The sequence below is a fragment of the Durio zibethinus genome, chromosome 16 (genome assembly GCF_047325235.1).
Source record: "Durio zibethinus cultivar Kanyao isolate XHJ-2024 chromosome 16, ASM4732523v1, whole genome shotgun sequence".
NCBI lineage: Eukaryota > Viridiplantae > Streptophyta > Magnoliopsida > Malvales > Malvaceae > Durio > Durio zibethinus.
The window spans coordinates 293,594-321,178 of record NC_143177.1 but is presented as its reverse complement, the minus strand read 5'-3'; the positions used below and the strand labels follow the sequence as shown (position 1 = coordinate 321,178).

General features: G+C 29.0%; 1 protein-coding gene across 13 annotated transcripts; it reads left to right on the top strand.

Moving 5' to 3' along the window:
* LOC111293573 (E3 ubiquitin-protein ligase UPL6-like) lies at positions 1-26,982 on the top strand. Of its 13 annotated transcripts, none has more exons than XM_089745054.1 (24): positions 1-141; positions 1,273-1,370; positions 1,565-1,684; positions 1,828-1,939; positions 20,040-20,207; positions 20,529-20,601; positions 20,800-20,918; positions 21,034-21,338; positions 21,489-21,585; positions 21,847-21,990; positions 22,188-22,271; positions 22,360-22,446; positions 22,669-22,809; positions 22,937-23,062; positions 23,708-23,806; positions 23,942-24,009; positions 24,094-24,160; positions 24,308-24,478; positions 24,566-24,655; positions 25,107-25,187; positions 25,404-25,476; positions 25,588-25,659; positions 25,832-25,921; positions 26,204-26,629. In XM_089745054.1, exons 3-19 carry the CDS (start codon positions 1,632-1,634, stop codon positions 24,614-24,616), a joined length of 1,965 nt encoding a protein of 654 aa, XP_089601180.1. In that variant the 5' UTR covers positions 1-141; positions 1,273-1,370; positions 1,565-1,631; the 3' UTR covers positions 24,617-24,655; positions 25,107-25,187; positions 25,404-25,476; positions 25,588-25,659; positions 25,832-25,921; positions 26,204-26,629. The 13 variants fall into 13 exon arrangements, with proteins under 13 accessions (XP_089601180.1, XP_089601175.1, XP_089601176.1 ...); XM_089745049.1 differs by having other exon boundaries at positions 20,025-20,207; XM_089745050.1 differs by having other exon boundaries at positions 1,546-1,684; positions 20,025-20,207.
* Positions 26,983-27,585: the final 603 nt, after the last annotated feature.

The following is a 27,585-nucleotide window of genomic DNA, read 5'->3' as shown; positions in this document are numbered from 1 at the left end:
CCGACCAGTCGGAAACGAGTTGATTTGGGAGGTCGGAGCTCGAAGGAGAGAGATAGGCAGAAACTTCTAGAACAAACGCAATTGAAGCGGAATCGCCGCCTCTGGTTGCGCCAGCAGAATTTTGCAGCTCTCAAGATTCAGGTTTGCTTTTGTTCTTCTCAATTTGAATTAATCAGTTTCTTTCCCTTTAATAATTACTCTTGTTTTTTCTTTTATTTTTTTGTTAATAGTTGAAGACACTGGTTACAAATCCGTTTTTAGTTTTAATAAAAGTGTATGCAATGGAAAGCTGCGAATAACAATGCTTTGATGTTGTCATTTTTTCCCGAATTTTGTAGGTTTGTTTGAAGTGGGACAAAATTGGTTACATTGGATATGTTGCATTGATTAAGTACTATGTATAGGTTCTTCTGTTATGCTGGATGAAATCATTGGGCTATACAATGTGATAGAGGGGAAATGCAAATAATACAGTGAACTGATATTGTTGTCTACCAAATGTTTTCCTTGTAACTGCCTTCTGTTATGAAAGAGATTCAATGCCAAGGCATTTGATGCATGTTGGTATTTAAATGATAAAATCCTTAGTTGATGTTGTTGATTCTTGAGAAAGGAATTAGAGTAATAATCAAGTTTTACTGGGAAAGATATGTGCTTTAACATGTTTTAAAACGTTATAAATTTGGTAGAAGAAAAATGGTACCGTTGTCGTTGCTGACTAGTGTATAAATATCTAAACTTTTGCTTTTGCTTCTCAATAGATAAATAAATGAATGACTTTCCTTTTTTCCAAACACCTCAAGAAACCTTATTCTCCTGTATGGTTTTGTTTCCTAGTTCAAACTTATTTTCTTCAACCATAAGTTTGATTTTTTTAAGCGATCAGGTTTAAACTGTACAAGTAAGCTTAATAGCCTGTGCTTTATTAAAATGCTCAAATATCCTCCAAGCTAGCAAGGCCATGCAATGAATAATATATTAAATCACGACCCTACATTGTCTATTTAAGCTTTTATTGTGTGTGATCTTGTATCTGAAGATGCATGTTGTTGGCTTCTTAGTCATTTCTGTTGATTTTTTCTTAAATATATCTGCTTTATGGTTAACAACACCAAATACTCATTGCTAACTGAATTGGCATTGGCTTAGGTGGTATATGAGAATCTTTTATCTATTTCTTTCTATTAGGCTGAATAAAATGGTTGTTTGGATTTGCCTTTAAGAACTTGCTGGCATATATTTTGCAAATTGTTGACTAATTACTAGCTACAGAAATACTTCAGAGGGAGAAAGGTAGTAGAAACTGAACATGCCAAGGTGTGAGAGCAGTTCTACCAAACCTATGGAGAGCACTGCCAAAACGTAGACAGGTAAACTTGGATATCTATAGTGTCTTTACGGTGTTTTCAGTGAAGAATTCTTTTGGTTCATTTCAATGAGAATTCTGTTTAATATCAATACAGTGAATTGAAACAATTTTTTTGGCCTGTTTTATTGCTTTTCTAAATGGCTTGTTCTTTCATGTGATTTTCTGATTTTGTTCAGATTGTCTCTGTTTATGCAGGCATTGTTTTGGTCCAGACTCAGAGTTCCTTCGCCAGCTAATTTCTTATTTAATGATCGGAATATAAATGATTTTTCAGTTCTTGTTGCCAATTACTTCAGCATTTTGTTTGAGATCGTGGTATTTTTATCAGAACCCCTTCTTGAATTGTTGTATGATGAGTTGTTGTGTGATTTTTTTTTTTTTTTTTGTGTTTTGCATAGAATTATGGTAGCGTTTATCTTTCTTTCTTACTCTAACTTCTGCATATAATTATGCAACAGGGGATGTTGTGGGACTCTTTGCATGCTTGGACTATTCATCCAATCATTTCTTGGTTGCCTACAAATTAAAGTTATTCTCATTTGCTTGTATTCAGGCTATACATCCGAACAAGTTAGTGCCTCTAACCTTCTTTTGTCATCTGGGTGTTGTTGTATTTTTCACTTTTATTTTTGTATTACATGATGGAGCTTGCGTTCTTTTTTCTATGTTTAGATGTTGTTTAGAATCTCAGGGATTGAAAATAGAAAAAGAAACAAGGGGAAAAAAGAATGCCTGATCTTGATGATAGCTTAATATATCTATTGTTATGCACCTCATCTCTCTCTCTCTCTCTATCTTCCCCTTTCTCATTCAATGTATTTTGCTTTTGCCCTATAATGTCTAGTAAAATTTAATAGACTCATATATTCTGTTTGTATTTTCAAATTGTTTTTGAAAGTAATATTACTTAATTTTTTATTGGATAGAAATCAATTGAAAGATCAACTTTTGATGACTCTAGAAGAGTCTAGTGCATCAACAGCCATCTTGCTTCATGCATTGGTTTTGTTGTTTGATCCTAAACTGCCATGGGCTTGTAAGACAATTGGTTATCTTATGCAAAGAAATGTATTCTCTCTATTTAGAGAAGTTATTCCAATAGTAAAGGTACTTTATTTTCAATCTTGTTTCTAGGTTTTGTTTTCCTCTAATTGGATATGATATTTATGTAGCCACTTTGATATCCCTATCTTTGTTGCTTTGTAAAACTTGTGATTTAATAATTGCTTGCTGCTTATCTAATACCATCTTAATTTTTTGGTGCAGGAAAATATAAATGTTAAAGGTTCTTTTGGGAAAAATTTTGTATTCGAGTATGTGTGTCATAACGTATAGATTCAAAAATCTATAGCTAGACTTAACAAATGGAGTCATTACTAATCTCTTTTAACTGTGTGATTGGTCACCTAATGAATATATCATTTTAAGGAGTTTTTAAGTTTGACTAAAGGCCCTTAAAAGAATAAGTTCTGCTAATTAGAATATGATTCGGGAGTGCAGTTACATATGAAGAAGGTAATAACACCCTCACATGCTCATTCAAATGATGGTACTATTTTATTTTAAATTATCTTAAGAGCTTGATGCTAACGGTATTAAATTTAATGTTGAATATTGAAAATAATTTTTAAAATTTTCATCAATATGGTAGATTTTTTAAAAATTATGTTTTCATTTCAAGAGTATTAAAGAATTTCATTTGTTTTCTTAAAGAGATTTAGTTGTTGAAAATATATTTAATTATTTTTTTTATTTTTTATTTTTATTGAAAATATATTTAATTATTCTATCATTTGGATCAAATTAAAAATTTTTAAAATTTTCATCATTTGAGTTTATTTAAAATTTTTTTATTTTTCTTTGGAAATAAAATAGTATGACATTTTTTTTGAAATTTCATTTAAATTTTTTTTATCATTTAAGACAAATTTAAAGAAAATTTTTACTTAGAGATTTTAGTGAAAATTTATCATTTGAAATTTTTAAGATTTTAATTTTTGAATAATTATCAATATTTTCAATTAAATTTTTTTGTTTGAAAAAGAATATAATAATTTTTATTAAAATTTCATATAAATTATTTTTTCATTTAGGCGAAATTTTAAAAAAAATTTTGCTTAGAGAATTTTAAAGAAATTTTTTATTTGAAAATTTTTAAAATTTCATCTTTGGATAATTTATATTTAATTTTAAAATTTTTATTAATATGTTTTTTTATTTTTTATTTTTTTAATTAAAAATAAATATTAATTATTATTATCAAAATTTTATCTAAATTATTGTCATTTAGGAGAAATTTAGATAAAATTTTTCACTTAAAAATTTTGTAAAATTTAATAATTTAAAATTTTTAAAAATCTTATTATTGGATAATTATTATTTATTTTTTAAAAAATATATATCTTTTTATATTTTTTTATTTTTATTACAATTTAATCATGTAAAGAGAATACATATAAAATAAATAAAATAACTAAATAAATAAAATAAATAAAATTAGAAAAAATATAAAAAATGGCTTGAGTTGGTAGTTGAAACGGTTCGACTGAAGACACAATGGCTAGGAGACCTGGTTTAAAGGCTTTGTTCAACTAAAAGAATCGGTTGGAACGGGTCGGCAGAAGTGGGTTGGGGTTCAGGTCAGGTTGGTCTAAATAAAAACACACGGATCTTGAGATCTTTTAAGGGAAAAATAACATTGTTTTGGTAAAGTATAAATAGGCCAGAAATCATTTTTACCTTCAGACTTCTTTTGCTTTTTCTCTCTCTTTACTTACATTTTCTTTCTCTTTAGAAACCCAAAAATTTAGTCGAATGTTTCATCAAAAACTAGAAAAAATCATCGAAAATTAGAAAATATTGTTGGAAAATATGAATGTCACCGAAAAATTTCGTCAGAATCTAAAAAAAATTTTAAAAAAATTTTCAGAAAAAACATGTAAATCTTTTTGTTTTAAACTCAAAAAATTTCTCTAATAGTTTTAGATTTTTTTGTGTGATGTTATTTCTTCTAATTTTTTTGTATTTTTCTCTAAACATTGTGTTTCTCTGATCTATCTCTTTTATGTGTGATTCAGGGTTGTATTTTTAGAAAATAATTAGTAGAGTTTTTGATTAACTATGAATTCACCTTTGATTGGATTTTTGTATTATTAAAAAACATTAGATTTATCTTAGTGCAAATTAAAATCAACATCAATTCTATAAACACCAATTCACGACAAGAATTTATTATTATTATTATTTTTTACTATTATTCTATTCTCTTAACGTCAAAAAAATTAAAGATAAATCAAATAAAAAAACCAATGAAAAATCATAGGTAAACAAAAAAACAAATAATAATCAACAAAAAGATAAATCTAAAAATAAATAAATAAGTAAATAGATAAATAATAAATAAATAAAATATAAAATAATGAATGATTAGGCTTGAAAATCTAGAACCTATTGAATTAGGCACAATGAGCATAGGTTTGAATCAATTAGGGTATTTACAACTGTTTTTCTGTGTAGTGTTTGTGTAACAAAAATTATGCAAAGACATAAACACCCATTATATTCAGATAATTAGCTCGACATGTTTTTTTTTTTTTCACAAATCAGACACTCAGATTTATTGAATAATATAAAAACTCTTCTAAGCAAATGCTCTCAACTTTTGGAACATATGTAAAGCTTTTTTAATCAGATGCTCAATGAGTTTGAAAAGATAAATAATGCTTTTCTAAATAAATGTTCAACCACTTTTGAAAAATAAATAAGGTTTCTCTAAACAGAGACTCAACGATTTTTGAAAAATAAATAAATAAAGCTTTTCTAATTAAAGGCTCAATAATTTTGAAAAATAAATAAAGTTCATCTAATTAGAGGTTCAATAATTTTGAAAAAAATAAAGTTTCTCTAATAAGAGGTTCAACAATTTTGATAAAATAAATAAAACTCTTCTAATAAGAGGTTCATCGACTTCTGAAAAATAAATAATGCTCTTCTAATCAGAGGCTCAACGATTTTTAAAAAATAAATTAAACTTTTCTAATCAGAGGTTCAACCACTTTTGAAAAATAAATAAAACTCCTATAATCAGAAGTTCAATAACTTTGAAAAAAATAAATAAAGCTCATCGACAATTTTGTTCAGAAGAGTCATAGATCATGTCTGAAGAAATTTTATGAGGTTATGTCCAAAAGTCTTACATATCATTTTTAATATTTAGAAATATTCTTTTCTAATAATCAAAATCTTACCTCAAAAGTATTTTTTTTTAAATGAAATGTTGAAATTCTTTCATTGGAAAATTTTCATATTTATCTTTTCCATGAGAAATTTTGAAACATTTTTGCTTCATGCACTAGACATTTTTAAATGCAATGCATGCTATGTATTAAACATTCAGAAACGCAATGCATGCTATGCTTTCTTTCAAAAGTTCAAAATCCCTTGTAATGAAAATTTTCAATCTTTCATCAAAGTCAAAACTTTGCAATGATAATGATGCAAATACTTTCTTAATGATGCAAATACAATAGTTTAGATTCTCACAATACTACAGATACCATATTTTAAATCATGATTGATATATTCATTGCCTGATACAAGTGCATAGCCAAACCAAATTACATGTGTATTATTCTTATTAGCTTTTTTATGTGAGATGGTGATCCAAGATGGGAATATATTGGATTTTTTCAAATTTTTTTTAAATTTTTTTCAAATAAATGATTTCAATATAATTAAATGAAAATTAAAATAATAAGCATTTTTTATGCAAATATAATGCAAACAATAATAATTAATAAACATAAAATCAAATATAAATAACAATAAATTATAAGGAAATAAAGATAGAGAAATCAAAAACAATTATTTATAAATGTTCAATCTTTATTCAAAAGACATTTATGTTTTATCTTCTTGGTTGTTCACACCAAGGCTTTAATTCACTATTGAAAAAAAATTTTTACAATATATATACTCATCTTGTACTAAACTTTTATTTTTTTTTCAAGACTTAGATAACAATTTTTACCTTTACAATATTAAGATGATACCTTACTTCTTGCTTACAAGATAACTCAAATAATTTATGCAAACTAAAATACCTTTAAAGGTTGAGTGTTTGTCTAATAAAATACAAAAAAAAAATAATGAATGAAACACAACAATATTTTGGATACAAGAAATACAAAGGATATTGAATTTAAGTTTTAAAACTTTTGATTTCTTTGAGAGAATGAAAGTATGATTTATTTTATCTTGCTCTCTTGATTCATCAACTATCTTGGTGTGTTGGAGTGATCGATATATAGAGAAATTGAAGAGCTAGCTGTTGGTGAAGGTTTGGAAGAAGAAATGTCCGTTGAAGGCATGAAAAACTAGCTGTTAGAAAGTTTCTACCCAAACCTGATCACTCCTTTCTATGATGGGATCGATTGGTTCAAGTTTTGTGTCATTTTTCACTTGAAAAATATGACCCGATCAATCAGGTAAGGGACCCGATTGATTGGTTCAGCGAGGGGATCGATCATGTAACTTAGAAGATCAATCCGATCAAGCTTTCTATTGTATCTTATTTTGCACATTACTTACTAATTTGATTATATTTTGAGTTATTCATATTCAAATCATAATCCGTTTGAAGATTTAGAAATTAGATTTAAATGACTTTTTATTCATATAAAATTCATCACTTAATTCATTGTATACGAATTATAGTAAATTTTTAAAGCTACCTCTTATGTAATTTTTAGACAATTGCAAAGTGTCTAGTAAAAATTAAAAATTTTTTTTTTTTAAATTTGGATTTTGATTTTGTTTAATCCATTAGAAAGTACATTCAAAGAGCTTTTCAATCATATAAAATTCAAATATTAAAATTTTGTGAATTAATACCAAAAAAATAATAAAATAAATTCAATATTGAAAAATTTTGTTCTTATAAAACAATTTTTTTAAGCTAATCTATTTATTAAAATCAATATTATTAAAATTGTATTAAGTCAAAAATAAATAAATTCACTTTAAAAAGAATAATTGGACTTTCATTTAAGCTCAAATAAATAATTTTTAAAGATAAATTTAATTTGAGAAATATGAAAACGAAGAAAGGTTTGTTTACACTTTGAAAAATATATTATTTATTTAGTACTAAAATATAACATTTAAGAATATGTACTAAATAATTTTTTTTTAAAAATCTTGATCAAGCTTATTTAGCTTAATATTTTGTCATTTCAAAATAAAGATTAATTTGATGCTAACAATCTCTTTTTTTTTTTATATGACAAAACTTAAAGATAAATTTGCTTGATAAAATATTTTCTTTGAAATATTCAAGATTTTGAAAAACATTTTGAAAAACTCCCCCCTTAAGCAATGCATGGCAAAACTTTCCCTTAATTTATGCATTGTAATCCAACATAACTTAACCAATATATCCTAGTCAAATATATGAAATAAGTACAATCAAACATATACATATCAAACACAAGCAAATTTGTTCATATGATATTTATTTATTTTTTTTGTCATAGCAAAAAGGCATGAGCATATTGATGAGCAAATAAATACAAAGAAGCATCATTAACAAATATATTCATAAAACATTTCTCTTCTTTTTTGTTTATATTTTTTATACAAAATGTTTAAATTTCTATATCAATTGCTATAAGCATACAAAAAGAAATATATTTAAACTCTTTTCTTTTTCTTTTTTTTGTCATTTCTAAAAAAAAAGAGATCAATTTAAGGCATGAGATAAAATGCTTGATACCAATAATATCAATAGTATTTTGAATGCATGTAATCAAGTGATGTTCACAATTAAGTTCAAATATATGTATTCAAACATAAAAGTATAAGCATATCCAATTGAAATGTTATAGCACAAAATCATTTATTTAACCTAACCATATGAAATTTATGAGCAAAAAGATAATAAATGATATGCAACTTACTAATAAATCATGTTATCATAATATGTGCTTAGAACCTAAAATATCTATATCAATTACGTATAAATTCAAGCACATGTATACAAGCTTATACTAATTGTTAAGGATACCATTTGTTAAAGATATATTATCACAAAACATATTAATTGTTATCACAAAATAAAAAACAAAATTGTATTCTAAAATTTCTCATTCTTTCCAAAATAAAGATTATTCAATTTAAGGCATATACAATTTTGCATGAAAGATACAAGCTATATCAATGATAAGCACATAAACGAGTGTCCATGAAAGTTAAAAAAATTTTTTTAATAGTTTTGATACCAATTGTTACCAATTTTATTCAACAATTTTCATAATGCATACATACTTCAAGATATGAAAAATTCATTCAATATATGCATAAATGATAATAGTAATCTTTCATAAGCTATCATATCCAAACAAGAACTAAAAGCTCATATGTATTTAATAAAGCATTAATACTATTGAGCAATAAGGTTCAATTATCATCATGTTATAACAAAGATTATTCAAGCATTTTTCAAACATGACAAACACATAAACTATGGCAAAGAAATAATAATAGTATAATTATTCAAATATATTCTTATTTATTTCAATGTATAGCAATGAACTTAATCTAAACATATGCAAGTATCTAAATATATATTTCAATCAAAATTATACAAGTATATGCAAAAACATTTCAAATCACATATAGCAATATACCAAAAAAATGTAAATCTTTAGACATAATTTGGTACATGCTATCTCAGTGAACTCAATCAATGAACATGTATATAAAATTTTAAAATTGTAATTCATAATCCATGAGTCAAGGCAATTGAAAGATCAAGAAATTAATATATTCAACTCATAGCCATGTTCAAAGATTCAAACGAATATTCATGCAGTAAAAATTAGTAATCAAAGCAATTAAGAACTAGGTATGAATATTAATCAATCCAAACATTTAACAAAATTAAGATAAATTCTATCAAGTAGCTTGGTGATTATTTTGTGTAAATTGTTGATAAATTCAAACATAATATTTCATTTTTACACATATCAAAGCAAACATTTATCAAATCTTGCATTAAACATTATAAATCATAGGCACATAGCAAAAATTTAATACAATTATCTCCATTCTTATCAAGCTATGATGTTGTGCTCATTGTAGTTGAGTGAGGTTTTGAATTCTCTATTCCATATCATTTGAGCTAGTCTTCGATGCATTTGGGCTTGATTGATGAAGATGACTTACTTTGCATATTCCACTTGAAATTCCAAAAATGTAGGCTCATTTATGCTCATTTTAAGTTCTCCAAGCATAAACTTAGAAAAATTTCTTAACAAAAGATTTTCATTTGAAGCATAAAGAAAATCAATTGATAAAAATTATACCAATTGTTGAAAAACAATTCCATATTCTAAGTCATTATAGGCAAAAGAAAATTTTGCTCATTAAGCACAAGTTGTCAATTGCAAGGGAAATATATACTTAAGCTAGAGGCTATGTATCAATTTAAACACCAAATAGCACATGAATGGCACAAAGTAAAATTTCTTATGCAATGTGCAAAAATCAAATATTTTAGATCATTCATGAACACAAAATAGACATATTCAATATTTATGTATATTCAATAAATCATTAAAGAATATGTTAAATAAATTTTAGGCCATATAAAAATAAAAAACTCAAGGAAGACATATTTACCATAAAAAACATATTTAAAAAAATTTTAGCACAAAAGCATAAATATGTCTACACAATTATAGGCCATAATCAATAATAACTTAAGCTAAAAGTAAACATAATAAGAAAATCACTCACTTAAGTCATGTTGCAAGCATGTCAAGTAAAGATAAGTAATGTTTATCACATAAGCATATACTTGGCAAGAACAATAGATGAACTAATAACATATTTCATTTATAAACAAGTAGTTCATCATATTCAAAATAAAAAATTAAGAGATATATAAATTGAGCACAAAGATCCAAAATATTTCATAAAATCAATCAAACATTTAAACACAAAAATAAGCATATTTCATAAAATATCTTTCACAATCAAGAGATATACAATTCAAGCATTTTAAATTACAAGTATGAAGGTCAAGTTGAACCAATCATCATATGAGCACATATCTTGACCAAAAACATAAATGAACTAAAAATCAATATATATTACTTAAGCACATAAAGTTCATCAATCATCAACACAAGAGAAGAAATAAATCTTGAATTAATAAGGATAAAGAATTAAAGCATATTTCAAGATTATTTAAAAAAAAATGAAAAGATGAACAATCAAGCATCAATATTTATGATTTAAACACAAGATGATCATCAATTTCTAAAATCACAAATCAAGAGTAAAAATAATAATGTATAACATAATCAAGTTTAAAAAATTCACAAGATCCAAACATTATAAACAAATTGAGCAATTTTAAACATCATGGTTATATAGGCATGTTGAACAATCACAAATTAATATGTATAAAATTCACAAAATCATTTCTATCATGCCAAAATCTTTCACACAAATATATTTATGAAAAATACAATAGGATAAATCATTCAAAGCTTAATATTTTCAAGATTTTTATTTTTGATATTTTAAAGCTCATTTTTTCTTGAAAAATATCTTAATAAATCTCATAACTAGTCAAGCTCATTCTTAACTAACTTGAACCATTCCAACAAGTTTCAAATGACAAAACAAAGTTGTTCAAGTGGTCATTTGACATTAAAAATAAAAAAAATAAAAAGTGGTCCTTAATAGTCATGAGACATGATGCATGGTTGAAAATTTATCTTTCGAATAACTCATCCAACTTTCTCCATATCTCATTTGAAGTGAAACAATTTGAGACCAAGTTAAAGTTATGAGAGTCAAGAGCTCCATAAAGAATGCATTTGGCCATTGCATAATCCATTATTTGCTTCATGTAGTTTGCATCTTTGGAAGGAGCTTCAAGTTTTTTTTCAACCACATTTCAAGTTCTAAAATCTTAGGCCATTATGAACATTTTCATCATTTTTCTCCATTCACAAAATTTAAATTTATCAAATATAAGAGCTTTGAGAATTTTCTCACTATCTTTGAACCTAAATTTAACTATTGGATCGTTACTTAAGGTGGTTAAACCTACAAAAAGATACCAAAGCTCTGATACCAATTGTTAGCTTTTTTAGGTGAGATGGTGATCCAATAGGGAGGTGAATTGAATTTCTTCAAATTCTTTTCAAACAAATGATTTCAATATAATTGAATGAAAATTAAAACAATAAGCATTTTTGATGAAAATATAATGCAAAAATAACAATTAATGAACCTAAAATCAAATATAAATAACAAAAAATTGTAAAGAGATAGAGATAGAGAAATTAAACATAATGATTTATAGAGGTTCAGTCTTTCTCTATAAGGCATCTATGTCTTTTTTTCTTGGTTATCCACACCAAAAACTTCAATCCACTATTGAAGAAAAACTTTTACAAGATACAAACTTATCTTGCACTAAATCTCTATATTTTTCTTAAGGCTTAGATAGCAACCTTTACCCTTACAATATGAAAAGGACACCTTACATCTTGCATACAAGATAACCCAAATAATTTTTGTAAACTAAAATATCTCTCAAAGTTGAGTGTTTGTCTAATTAAGTATAAAAAAAAAAATAATGAATGAAACACAATAATAGTTTGGATAAAAGAAATACAAAGGATATTGAATTTAGGCTATAAAACTCTTGATTTCTTTGAGAGAATGAAAGTATGACTTATTTTATCTTGCTCTCTTGATTCATCAACCTTTTTGGTGTGTTGGAGTGGCCAATATATAAAAAAATTAAAGTGCTAGCCATTGGGGAAGGTTTGGAATAAGAAATGCCCGTTGGAAACATGAAAAACTAGCTGTTAGAAAGTTTTTACCCAGACCCGATCAATCCCTTCCATGAAGGAATCGATTAGTTCAAGTTTTGTACCATTTTTTACTTAAAAAAATGACTCGATCGATCAAGTAAGGGACCCGATCGATTGGTTCAGCTAGGGGATCGATGTTGTAACCTAGGGGATCAATCCGGTCGAGCTACTCTATTTTATCCTGTTTTACACTCTACTCAGTAATTTGATCATTCTTGAGTTATACAAATCTAAATCACAAATCGTTTGAAGATTTAGAAACTAGACTTAAAGGCTTTCTATCCATATAAAATTCATCAACTAATTCATTGTATATGGATTAAAGTAAATTTTCAAAGCTACCTTTATGCAGTTTTTAGATAATTACAGAGTGTCTAGTAAAAATTGAAAATCTTTTGTTAAAAAAAATTTGGATTTTGATTTTGTTTAATCCATTAGAAAGTAGACTCAAAGAGCTTTTCAACCATATAAAATTCAAATATTAAAACTTTGTGAATTAGTACAAAAAAATAAAATAAGTTCAATGTTGAAAAACTTTATTCTTATAAAACAACTTTTTGAAGTTAATCTATTTATCAAAACCAATATTATTAAAATTATATTAAGTCCAAAATGCATAAATTCATTTTAAAAACAATAATTGGACTTTCATTTGAGCTCAAATAAATAATCTTTAAAGATAAATTTGATTTGAGAAATATGAAAACTAAGAAAGGTTTGTTTACACTTTGAAAAATATATTATTTATTTAGTACCAAAAATAAAACTTAAGAACATGTACTAAATAAATCTTTTTCAAAATCTTGATCAAGCTTATTTAGCTTAATGTTTTGTCATTTCAAAATAAAGATCAATTCAATGCTAGCAGTTTCAACATAATACATGTAATACAGATGTCATAAAATTTAATTAATTATGGCAACATGGCTCTCAAGACTTCACCATCTCTCATTTCCCTTTTTAGCTCTTTAATGTAGCAATTTTAGAATAAGTTTCATCAATTGATCCTCATTATTTTCATCACTTGATCACAATTCACAAGTTTCTTAGATTGTGTTAACCAATCTATCACCATATTCATCACTTGGTCACACTGTGCGTCCTTCCAAATCATCTTTTCATGTTTTTGTCATCTCTTTTTTTACCTCCTATCATCATAGATTTCTTTTCAAAAGAATATAGGAATCTTTCATGAACATTATCATTCATACATTATCATTTCAAATTATGACAAATATGATGCAATCATATATTCGCTCGATTTATTCTGAGGATGAAAAAATAAGAGAACACAAGGTGAATTGAAAAAAAAAAAGTAATGAAGAATGAGTCTGGTACAAAAATAAATGGGCAAAAATAATATGTCATTAGGGATGGTATTGAATGGTACAACAATGTCCAAACAATAAATACTTAGACAATTCTTAACATTAATCCATAATTTTTTTTTCAAGAACTCATTTCCTTAACTTTCAAAATCATTTTGAGCTCATTGAATCTTGCTCCAGTTTTGAAGGATCTTCAAATGTTTTTGATCTTTCATATATTAGAACTGTCCAACCAATTTTTAGTTTAGATTTTTTTTTATCCAAAATGTCCTTTTGGGTTTCAAATTTAAGTATTCCTTTTATCTCTTTTTACATTTTTTCTCTTTTTTTTTTCATTTTTTATTTTTTATTTTTTATTTTTTTTTCTCATTTTTTCATCCATTATTGATATTTTCCACACATCAATCTCATAGCATGTTTCCATTGTTCCATCATAAGCATGCCTTAGCCCAACATATAATTATTCAATTCGAGCATTCACATTTGATCAAAATAAAAATTTTAAGTTTGTAATGTCAACTATGGTAAGAGGTCATGAAAGAAATAGATAAAATATGCTTAAAACACATGTTGAAAAAGGGTTCAAACTAGAAGGATAATTTCTTATCATTTGATGCAACTTGGCATTTTACCCAATTCCATATCATTTCACTATTTTTTCTTTTTTCTTACAAAAAGATTCTCATTACTTTGCCTCAACTCATTTGTGGCATTCATTTTTTTATTTTTTTTATTTTTATTAACTTTGAGACCTTTTGTTATCTTTCGCCTTTTTCCCTTTTTAGGTATGTTTTTCTTAAAATTTACCACCTAGTATGGAAGATTATTCATGGCTGGAATTATTTAGAAAAAAAAAAATCATAATAGGCTCAAAAGGGATAGCAATGGATGGTTTTATGAATGGTAAAAGAAAAACGATCATTTTTTTATCTCAAATGTAAATGCTTTTCTTGAAAATCATCTATTGAACAAAAAAAAACTCATGGATCTTTCTAAAGGACTGCATGTCTTCAAGACATATCGGTTTCACATTTGCTAGCAGCTTACTTCTTTCGCTCAAATAGTTTTTACATATTGAACTTTATCAATGTGAATAAGTTTTTAAAATTAAATCCTAAAATTATTGTTATCATTGTTTAAGCATTCATCATTGAGAATGGAAATAAAAAGACATGGAAAAAAAATAAAACATGGAATAGTGGTTGGGATGAAACAGAAAATGTAATGAAATGCATCATAATTGCCTTTTATTAAAATGATAAAAAATAAAATCTTATTACATAAAAAAAATCTTAGCATTACTCTGAAAGAAATCTCAAAATGACAAGCAATATCCAACCAACCTTAACATTTTTTTCAAAATTATGTCCCTATGTGATCAAATGAAATATTTTAGTTGATATCTTGCCTTACTGATTCGTTAAATCTTACCAAACCTTTTTGGATCAAACTCGCTTTTGATCTTCATTTAGAGAATTGATATTATGATTGGGCAATGGATTGCTACTAACATTAGGTGTTGTTATCATTAATGTATCAAGTTTATCATTATATCATTGATCAATTGTTACACTTTATGCTTTAAGACAGTGTAATTTTTAATGGAATGTCCAGCAATTCCATAGTGGTAGTCATAATAAGCTATAGGATCATACCATTTGGGATAAAGTGACTTGAGTGACTCTGATAACTGAAGGTAATTAAGTGGTTCTTGTAGAGCTCTCAGTATAACTCCGTATAAGTTATAGGGATTAGGTCAAATATATATTTTTTTCGAATAGTTCATAGCTCTTATGATCCACTTGTTGAGTTAGCAGGATGAATCTGAGGTCTTGTTAGAGGTTGACTGTTTAGGTTATATATAGGAACTTAGGGTAAAAAATGAGTTGATATGTTAGTGAGTAAAATGGCAGTGGGACTGATTGATATGGGTAGGATGAGGTATTATTCACTGCAAGACAGTACGGAGAGTAACCTTATGGTGGATAATGCTAATAACCTTTGAACTGTTGTTTGTCAAAGCCCACCGCTTCGATTTCAGTCTCATTTTTCCTTGGAACTTTCTTAATGAAAGCTTTTCCTCCTTCCAACTTGTCATTCTTAATAGTATTTTCAATGATTTCACTTGATATCACTATGTTGGTGAAATTTGTTTTTGCATTCCTTATCATCTTTTCATAATAGGAAGATTTCAAAATGCTGACAAACAACATTGTGGTCTCTTTTTCAGTTAGAAAAGGTACTTGAGTAGTTATATCTTTCCAGCTTTAAGTGTACTCTTTGAATGATTCAGTGGTCTTTTTCTCCATATTTTGTAAAGATAAATGATTAAGAGTTAGATCTATAATATGTTGATATTGACCAATGAAGTCACGAGCCATATCACTTCAAGATTGGATATGAATCCTGTCTAACTAAATATATCACCTAACAGTAGAGCCAATAAAGCTGTTTTAGAATACGTGCATTAACAACTTCTCATTATTTACATGGGCAGTCATCTTTTGATAGTATATGGTAATGTAAGTTTTTGGATACTTTGTACAATTATACTTCTCAAACTTTAGAACCTTGAACTGCGAAAGAATAACAACATCTGGGACTAAACAAAGGCTAGTTGTATGCACGAAACTATAAAAACCAATTCCCTCCACTGTTCGTAATCTTTCCTCTAACAAGTTCATTTTCTATTCAGCTTTTGAGCCTTCTAGAGTCTCATTCTTCTTAAACCTCAGCTTTTTTTTCTCCTCTAGCCTATCCAAGTTGGGAATTGATATTTGTCCTACTACTTTCTCAGTAAAAAAAATATTTACATAACTTTTGTATTACCCTGGATTTGAAGTTGATGGCATTCTGAGATATGTGTACCTTACAGAATAGGTAAATTACTGTGATGGTAGATCTTGTGTGGATTGGGCTTGTTGTAACCCAAAACCAAGATGATATATAGGATCAGTCACCTTTTGTGATGGATGCTCTTATTGGTTAGTATTTTTCTCTATCCTCTTCTTTTTATTTAACTTGTTTAAGGTATCTAAAATCTTACTCAACTCTCTTTCAAGCTTCTTTTGAGCTTCCTCTATCCTCTCAAGATGATTAAAATTTTTTTGTTTCATTTGTTTGGCTCGAGCTCTTGTATTGTATTGGTGAGTTGGATTCTTACTTGGTGAAACTATCATTGAATCTTAAGCACCACAATTACATTATCAAAAGTGCTTTGTGTTTGCTATTCCAATGCATGAATGCAATGTATATTTCCATGGATAAGATCTATTATGTGGCAAATATTTCATATATGCACAATGTTAAATATGACAATGAAAATGATGCATGATATGATAATGCGAATGCACAAAGTTAATCAAACAAGATGGTTAGATCACCAAATTGTTCTTTCTTTTGTCTTAATTTTGACGTACATCTATCAATGGACAGAAAAGCTCTATCTTAAGGATGGCCTCTTAAGTGTAGATTATATACAAGGTTAGATGACTTTGACCACTAAAAGTTCTCAAATTGTTCCTTACATCATGCTCCATTACAAACTAGTAAGGCATTCAAATCTTCACCCATCATAGGCTGCCAACGAAAAGGGTTCAATTTGAGTGGGAGTATTTCGTTAACCATTGTAGAGATTATCATCTTACAAGAGCATAAGTATTTTCTCCCTCCTAAAAAGGATAGAGCCCGAGTATAAAGCTCATGTAATACAAATGTATGTGATAGTGTGCGTGAAGAAACATATAATTGTTAACCCCATAAACAAAATAAAAGACAAAAAAAAGAAAAACGTTAGTAAACAAATAACACAAGCTTTACACTTTAAAACCATTAGACCAAATGATAAATTTAAAATTTATGGCCTGACTTTCTAGCGGTTCCCAATGGAGTCGCCAAACTAACATAACGTATAGATTCGAAAACTTATAGCTAGACCTAACAAATGAAGCCACCACAAATCTTTTTTAACAAGGTATGATTGGCCACCTAATGAATCCATCATTTGAAGGAGCTCTTAAGCTTGACTAAGGGTCTCTAAGAGAATAGATTTTAATCTACTAATCAAAATAGGGTTCGGGAGTTCGGTTACATATGAGGAAGGTTATAACACCCCTACATGCCCATCCAAATGATGGTACTATTTTTTTAAAATTATCCTAAAGTCTTGATGCTAATGGTCTTAAATTTAATGTTGAATATTGAAAATAATTTTTAAGATTCTTTATCAATCTGGTAGATTTTTTAAAAATTATGTCATCACCTCAAAAGTATTCAAAAATCTCATTTGTTTTTTTGAAGCGGTTTCGCCGTTGAAAAAAGATTTAATTATTTTTTATTCTTTATTTTTTTATTTTTATTGAAAATATATCTAATTATCACAACATTTGGGCCAAATTAAAAATATCTTTTCTTTTGAATTTTTAAAATTTTCACCATTTGGGTCTATTTAGAAATTTCTTTTTATTTTTCTTTGGAAAGAAAATAATATGACAAATATTTTCTTGAAATTTCATTTAAATTTTTTTCATCATTTGGGATAAATTTAAAGATATTTCTCACCTAGAGTTTTCTTAGAAAATTTATCATTTGAAATTTTTAAGATTCTCATCATTGGATAATTATCAAATATTTTCAACCAAAATTTTTTATTTGGAAAAGAATACAATTACTTTTATTAAAATTTTATCTAAATTATTTTATCATTTAGGACAAATTTAGAAAAATTTCTCATCTAGAGATTTTTTAAAAAAATTTTTATTTGAAAATTTTAAGAATGTCATCCTTGGGTAATTTGTATTTAATTCCAAAATTTTTATTAATATTAATATTAAAATTTTTTTTATTTTTTCTCTTTTTTTAATTAAAAATAAATATTAATTATTATTATCGAAACTTTATCTCAATTATTCTGTCATTTGAGACAAATTTAAAATTTTTCATCAAGGAATTTTATAGAAATTTACCATTTAAAATTTTTAAAAATTTCACTATTAGATAATTATTATTTATTCTCAAAAAAATATTTTATTCTGTTTTATATATTTTTTTATTTTTTAAAATTTAATCATGCAAAGAAAATACTTATAAAATAAATATAATAACTAAATAAATAAATAAAATTAAAAAAAACCAAAAATGGCTCGAAGGCTCGACTTGGTTAAAGGAATCGATTGGAACTCAAATCGACAGAAGCGAGTTAGCGCTTGGGTCAGATTGACTTGAATAAAAACACGCAGATCCTAAGACCTTCTAAGGCGAAAATGACGTAGTTTTGGTTAGGTATAAATAGGACAGAAATCACTTTTCCTTTTAAACTTCTTCTGCTTTCTCTCTTTCTTCTTCATTTTTCTCTCTTTTTCTCTCTAGAAACCCAAAAATCTGATTGAATGTTTCACTAAAAATTGAAAAAAACCATCAAAAATTGGAAAATATTGTCGAAAAAGATGAATGTCACTAGAAAATTTTGTCAAAATATGAAAATTTTCTAAAAAATTTTTAGAAAAAAATTGCAAACATTTCTGTTTTAAACCCTAAAATTTCTCTAACAGTTCTAGACTTTCTGGCTATTTTTGTGTGATACTTTTTTCTTCAATTTTTTTGTATTTTTCCCTAAACATTGTGTTTTTCTGATCTGTCTCCTATGTGTATGATTCAAGGATGTATTTATAGAGAATAATTAGTAGAGCTTTTGATTAACTATGAATCCACATTTGATTGGATTTTTGTATTATCAGAAGACATCAGATTTATCCTATTGCAAATTAAAACTAACACCAATTCTACAAACACCAGTTCACAACAAAGAGTTATTATTATTTTTTTTATTTTTATTACTAGCTTTTACTATTATCCTATTATCACTAGAAAAATTAAAGATAAATCAAATAAAAAAAATAAAAAAAATCAAAGATAAACAAAAAAATAAATAATAATTAATAAAAAGATAAACCTAAAAATAAATAAATAAATAAGTAAATAGATAAATAATAAATAAATAAATAAAATATAAAATAGTATTTGCTCAAATATTGATCCACATTGGAGTTTCTCATCCCTGATCGTTAAAATCCCTTTCTTATAGCAACTTTTTCCATACTTAAAATGGTAGATTTCTTCTGTGTCTTACCTGTTTGAGACTTTATAAGTTGTTTCTTTGAGCTTAATTAAGTCTCCATGGTGGTGGCATGTGGTGCTGAAAAACTTCTAAGCATAATCATTCTATTCTACTTGGTTGTTTCTACTTCTTTTCCCTTTTTTCTGCTAGCTGTACATATTGCTCATATCCTTTTTTTTTTTTTTTTTTTTTTCTTTTTGTTTATGCTGCAAAACTCCCAAATCTTATTTTCATAGCAAATTTTCTGTTGCAGCATAATTTTTATTTCCACTTTATGTTTGTTGCAGATTATAATTTTATGATGTTTTACTGTCTAGGTTTTTGCATTTCAGAGCTTGACCCAATACTACACTAATCAGATGGCATTGTGCGTACAAAACCATGCTAATGTGCTTCCCATTGATACATCAAACGAGTTTCCTGGGTATGCCTGTCTCCTTGGTCATATATTAGAAACAGCACGTGCTGCTTTATCTCAGCCTGACTGCTCATTTGAAATGGTAAGAAGCTGATTTTTGTTTTAATTGAATCAGATGCTTTTCTGCTACTAGCTTTTCCATAGGTGCATAAGTAAATGCAAGCATATCGTTGAGATATTGAATGGACCCAAATAACGTCCCTGACTTCCTTCTCTTAATTTTTTTTCAGTTGTAATCTTAATATTTCCATCAAAGCTGCTTCTACGTTTGCACTAAATGTGGTTATTTACTTTTATGTTTGCATTAATCTGCTTCTTATGTTAAAAAAAAAAATCAATTTTTAATGTAATTAGGTTTTTAAGCTAGTTTTTACTTTTATTTATTTATTTTTATTTTGAGCAGGCCATAGACCTCGCAGCAGTTACAACTTTCTTGTTGGAATCTCTTCCTCCAATAAAGTCTTCAAGCAGAGAAAGTATGCCTTGCTTCTTGATATGGCATCTTTCTCTTTCTGTTTCCTCCTTTTATATGCTGATGGTGTTTTTTTAGCTTCCTCAACTAGAAATTTATAAATTTGGTTGCAGTACAGGAACTATAACTTGATATTTTGCACACAAAACTCCTCTTTTAAATTGGTTCATTGAAGTGCACATGCATAAATATTTGGCTTCAGGTTCTACAGTTGGGGAGGATGATATGACCATAGGTGATGAAGTAGTGGAAATAACGTTGGATGATAATTTGGAACGACAGATAACCAATGCTGTTGATTCACGCTTTCTTCTGCAATTGGTAGCCTGTCTTGACGCTTTCTGTTAGTTTGAAAATGACTTTGGCCATTCTTATGAAATTGGTGTTTTCTTTTCAAAATCAAAGAAATGGTTCAAATTTTGATTCTTCTGGGCAGGCTAATGTGTTATTTGGAGGGATTTCCACTGTATGTGGTTCACATAATGAAGGACCAGATGATAAGGAAGTGGCAGCCGTTGCTGTTGCTTGTGCTTTTCTGCATGTTACATTCAATACTTTACCTCTAGAGAGAATCATGACCATACTAGCGTACAGAACTGAACTTGTACCGGTGCTTTGGAATTTTATGAAGCGATGTCATCTAAATCAAAAGTGGTCATCCTTTGCTGAGCGATTTTCATACCTCTTGGGAGATGCACCCAGCTGGCTGCTACCTCTGTCCGTATTCTGTCCAGTGTACAAGTAAGATGATTGGTTGATTTCTTTTGATTTCTGGCAGAATAATTTTGTGCAATTCCTCTTGTGTGTTTCATTCTCAACTTATTTTTATAAATGGTTATTGGTGTTTTCAGATTGATGACTGACTAGTCGAGCTTCTTTGTGGTTGATTAGGCACATGCTTATGATAGTTGATAATGAGGAGTTTTTTGAGGAGGAGAAGCCACTTTCTCTGAAGGATTTCAGATGCCTAATTGTCATTCTGAGACAGGTGACTTTGTTTTGGAAACTTTAGTTCAACAAACTATTATTTAAACTGTAAAGCAATTTTTAGTTTTGATTCAGAAAAACATCTTTTATTCACTGGACTTTCTTTAGATTAAGGACATAATTTATGGATATCCATTTACCATATGATAGCATTGGTGGAAACCATGATTGTTATGACTACTACAGAATTGCTTGTGCTGGAGTGACCTTGCTTAATGGTCTAACCAAAATTCATGTACTTCTGTTTTCCTCCTTGATACAGGCTTTGTGGCAGCTCCTATGGGTGAATCCTTCAGCTCACCCTAGTTCTGGGAAATCTGTCTCCAACACATTTGCTCGTAAGAGGCACCCTATTGAAGCTACACAAAATAGGGTTGGTACGGTAGCCACTGAGCTCCTCTCCCAGGTAGAAGCCAGTGTAACTTGTTGAATTTCTGGCTTCCCATTTGTTGACATTTTGTCTTGTGCATGATATAACAAATTATATGGGCTGTGCTCAATAAATAAATAGAATGATGCATTTCTTGAAACAATGGCATTTGGGAAAACATTACACTGTTTTTTTTCCTTTCTGAATTTTTTCATTTAAAACTGCTCTTATAGTTGCAAGATTGGAACAGTCGGCAACAGTTTACTCCCCACACCGACTTTCATGCTGATGGTGTAAATGACTTTTTTATTTCTCAGGTAGTAGCTTCTCAATTGCTGCTTTAAGTTGCAAGTATCAATAACTTTTATGCAGCTTGTTTGTTCTTATCTCAATTTTCCCTAGCAGGCTGCAATGGAAGGTACAAAAGCATGTGACATATTGAAGCAAGCACCTTTCTTGATTCCATTCACTAGCAGAGTTAAAATATTCACTGTGAGTAATTAGCAAATTTTGCTTCCAATCTTTAGTTGGAAACTTTTGGATCTTGAAGAATAAGATCAAGCTGTTGTTATGACTATCGTTATATGAATTCCTTGAACTAGTTGGTTGGAGAGTTGCCTGGGAAAATTTTCTAGCATTTGGATTCTTTTTCACTGATATTTACTTTCCTATTTGCTTTGCTTTGTATCATCTCTCTATACCTCCATCTACCAGTCACAATTAGCATCAGTTAGGCAGAGACAAGGTGCTCATGGTGTTTTTCCCAGAAATCGATTCAGAATACGAAGGGATCACATTTTGGAAGATGCTTATAATCAGATGAGTGCATTGTCTGGAGAGGATCTTAGAGGATTGGTATGCTTTACTTAAGTATTCTCACATATGAAAACTTTATTATCTTTAGTAGCTTTGTTGAATCTGGTCTCTGCCCTCTTGACACAGTCCAGCAATGATATAATCTGTTTTATTTGTTTCCGTACAGATTCGTGTAACATTTGTCAATGAATTTGGAGAAGAGGAGGCTGGGATTGATAGTGGTGGAATTTTCAAAGACTTTATGGAGGATATTACTCGAGCTGCATTTGATGTGTGGTATGGGTTATTTAAGGTTGTTAATCTATGCTACCACTTACCCTTCTTGTCACATACATGAGTGGTTTATTATGCTGGTTGGGACATATATCCACGATTTCTTTTTTAAACTTCAATCATGGTAAAGATGCAATTAATGGCTTTCTTACCTTTCTCAAGTGATGATAAGGTTTAAGATGGCGGGCGTTTTTCTGATCAAACAAGTTGAGATGGAAGATCAATTTTCAGTTCTTGCTGAACAAGGGAAAGATAAAGAATAATCAGATTTTCTTGATCATATATTTTTTTAAAATAACAAATATGTGCTTGGCTTGATTTGTAAAGAAAGAGATGTTTCAATGGAATATTTAAATGATAAAGATGGATTTTTTAACTGATTGGAATCTGAACATTGTATAAAGATGTAGAAGAGACCATGGAATTTAAATGGATATATTATTACCCTCTGGTACTGGATGTCTTCTGAGACTAGTGAGTCTGCTATGGTAGATTATCTTTTCTTGTTTTTTCATTTAAAGTCAACTTTGTTTGTCACTTATAGGGATCCTTTAACTTTCCTCACTTGTTATGCATTGTTTTTTTCTTATAACTTGTGTTTCTTCTAACATACTACTTGGCATACTTATTTTCTTCTAACATACTACTTGGCATACTTATCCAGGAAACATCTGATCACCTCCTATACCCTAATCCTGGATCAGGAATGATACATGAACAGCACATCCAATTTTTCCATTTCTTGGGAACACTTCCAGCGAAGGTATGTCATTCTGTTACAGAAGGTTAATCTATTCAGTGCAATCCTGTATTTATATCTAATATTTAATTTGCCTTTATGCTATCTCAGCTTTATCCATTGCAGGGCTTATTAATTAGGCATAACGTTACCTTGTAGGCCATGTTTGATGGGATTCTTGTGGATATACCATTCACAACATTCTTCTTGAGCAAATTGAAACAAAAGTAAGTTTTTGAATGATTTCCTCTACTCTGAAAGACCTCTCTAGAGACGCTGATACATGTATATTTTTCCTTTCCGTTGATTAGCTACAACTATTTAAATGACTTGCCTTCGTTGGACCCAGAGTTATATCGCCATGTTATTTACTTAAAGGTGATTTTTCTTGACCTGCCTTTTATATCTCTTGTATTCATACTTAATGGAAAAATAGTGACTTTGTTTGTGTGGTCATCCTTTCATGAAGTCTACATGTTAAGGCTCTAGCCTTCTAATTCGTACCTTCCATGCTATGATTTTCAGCATTATAAAGGGGACATCATGGAGTTGGAGCTCTACTTTGTAATTGTGAATAATGAATATGGAGAGCAAACAGAAGAAGAGCTCCTAGCAGGAGGCAAAAACATACATGTTACTAATGAGAATGTCATCATATTTATTCTCCTTGTATCTAACCACCGTTTGAATTTTCAGGTAGTGAGATCCTTCATTTGTAATTAGTTTAATGCATATGTCTTAAACCTTTCATGATGATGACACAATAAAATGATGTCATTGCAGATACGGCAACAAAGTTCTCATTTCCTTAGTGGATTTCAACAGCTTATATAGAAAGATTGGATTGATATGTTCAATGAACATGAATTGCAGGTATTGTGGGTTTACTTTGAAATTTCGTAGGTTATACTCACTTTGCTTTCAATAGTTTTACTTTGAGGTCATTATCTGCCTATTAAACATGATAGGTGGTGTTTGCCGGAATTCCTTCACTTAAAAAAGTTAATGAACGTCCAACTTGTTATGCCCTATGTACTGCTGTAATTGCTCGAGATTTGCAATTCTGTCATTTCTCTTAAAACATTTTTCACTTTTCCTAGCACTAACATGAAGTTTGATTCAACTATACTTTTTAGTGCAAGCCACTTGTCTTCAATTCTTAACATCTTCTCTGTGATGGTTTGAGATCTTGAAACTATTATTGCATTCACCCTGCATGAAACATGTTCTTATCTTTCATATTATGAATATTAATCACTTGAGTGCACCTGCTTAATGTCATTTTGAACTTCACTTAAATCTTTGACATCTATTTTCTTTGCAGCTTCTGATATCAGGTTAACTTGACAGCTTGGATGTTGATGACCTACGATGCCACACCAATTATGCGGGTGGCTATAACGGTGTAAGTTTTTTTTCCCCCTCTCATCTATTTTTTTGTTGAATTGGAATGAGTTATTAGGCACCAAAATGTGATTTGACTTATCCTAGTTTTATTCCTGTTGACATGACAGGAGTACAAATTGTTACTGAATTAACTTGTTACCCTATCTTGTCATTATGATCAATTGTCAGTTCTTTGTATTTGCTTTTAACTGCTTATTTGTCACTTCTTTGACAGGTGCACTATGTCACCGATATGTTTTGGGAAGTTCTTAAAAATTTTTCGCTGGAAAATGAGAAGAAATTTTTAAGTGAGTTACATCATCTGTGATGTGTGTGCTTTTTGTCTTTCTTTGTTGGCTATTTAGCTTCAAGTGTAATTAACATGAGAGAGGATAATAACTAGATGAGGTTCTTTTTAGGTTTGTGACTGGGTGTTCTCGAGGACCGTTGCTGGGATTCAAATATCTTGAACCTTTATTTTACATACAGAGGTAATAATTGTACCAAATGTACTCTGGAAATATGATAACTTATTAGTCAGGTGGCTGACAGCAACAGAAGCACAATAGAACACTACTTATTTCTCTTTTCCCACCTCTTTATTCTTTTTTCCCTTTCAGATCCAATAAGAAATTGAAAATTTTGCCGTTGGCTCTTTTGCAGAGCCGCTGGTAGTGCCTCTGAAGAAGCATTGGACTGATTACCGACATCAGCTACTTGTATGAACCTTCTAAAGCTTCCACCGTATAGAAGGTTTGTCTCTATCTTTAAATAGCTTGTCATAGAGTAAGAGTTTGAGATGAGAAGCTTTAGTCAATGTCATGGCATCTCGTTGAATTGCTGTTTGTGGTGTTGATAATTCACACTTCCAAGGATTTTAACATGAGGCATGCTAAGAAATCAGAAGTCAATATATTTTAGCAAACAAAATCTGATAAAAAGTTGCTCATCATAGCCATAGTCATTTATTTAGATACTCACTTTTCCCTTTATGATAGTATGATTAACTTCGAAACTTATGTGCTTATGGTGCAGCAAAGAGCAACTAGAAACCAAATTGTTGTATGCCATAAATGCAGATGCTGGTTTTGATTTGAGTTGATATGCCCTGTGAATTCCAATTTTACACAAAGCCATGCTCTGCTGTTAGGTTGAGAACTATACTCCTCATTTGTAATTATATTAAAAATTGGTGTCAGTGCTATGACAATCTCCTAGTGCCCAAGTGTAAAGGATTGTAAGAGCTGCAAGCAAGGAGGCTTATGGTGAAGTGATGAATGCTCTGGTATTTGGCCGGGCATAAGAGTGTATATAGTTGAGTCAATATAGGATTTGGTCAGTGAATTTAGTTGCTGTCACGTGTATATATATTTTACCTATAAACTTGCCTTATGTAAAACTTTTGGTATAAATATGAAAGGCCAAAACCATAAGAGGTAGGCTGCATTTACAGATTTTTAATAGATGAAATAGGTGTCCTGTGCAGCGTTTAGTTGAAATGATACATATGAGGATGGAGATATTCTCTCAAAAAAAAAAAAAAAAAAAAAAACAAATGCAGGAGGCAGGAGCAGATTCTGAATCTGCAATATTAATGGACTTGAAGATCAGGCGTGCAGTGCAAGGCTCATTGCAGCTTCGCAAGTTTAGTCTTGTCAAGGTGTTCTAAATGTAAGCTATGGCCCAAAGTAAAAAAAATTACTGTTGTATCATCATTTTTAAATGAATAAAGCATAAACATGGTCTGTTATAATATGTTTTGTTGTGAATAATTTCCCATTTTTTTCAATATAGTTATATGCCATTTAAAAGAATCATCAATGCTTGGGTATTTAGCGTAGTTGGTGTCCAATATTTGATATTTTCTCGCTCTTCTCCCGCCTTTTTCAGTATTTTAGAGATGCTAGAAATTTTGTTAGTAATGGTAATACGGTGTATTATTATCGAACATTGTTTCTGATTTTGCATTTTTTTGGGGGTCTAATTTGTAAAAGCTATTCGGGGCAGATGATTATTTTCCAATTTAGGTTAGGTTCTAATTCGCATTATGTAATATTAGAATTGCATGCCCAAGGAGACATTCTCGCTGAATCTGAATTCATTGTCTTTTAACTCTTCTTCGTTCACATTGGTAGATCTTCTGTTATTACGTTTCTCTTTCCTCTTTACGTTCATCTATTCGTGACTGCATCCTCATCCTGGTGATATTTATTTTGTCCTGAAATCCATGGCTGCGATTTTTGTTGGCTTGTAGTTAGACCAACTAGTAGTTTGGAATTGTACAACTTAATCCATGGCAGGGATGATGATTAAGGGTTTGCAATCATGTCACGCCATTGTTACCCTACTGAGATCTATTGGCTTTTTGAGTGAATTACTGTTTCACTTGTTCTAGTAAGCCTGACGAGAATGAAACT

Coding starts and splice junctions, on each gene's coding strand:
- LOC111293573 (XM_089745049.1), top strand. CDS start 1,632: ATGATTTTTCAGTTCTTGTTGCCAATTACTTCAGCATTTTGTTTGAGA. Junction 1,940..20,024: donor CAGGCTATACATCCGAACAA/GTTAGTGCCTCT, acceptor TTTACTGTCTAG/GTTTTTGCATTTCAGAGCTT. Junction 21,339..21,488: donor GTATTCTGTCCAGTGTACAA/GTAAGATGATTG, acceptor GTGGTTGATTAG/GCACATGCTTATGATAGTTG.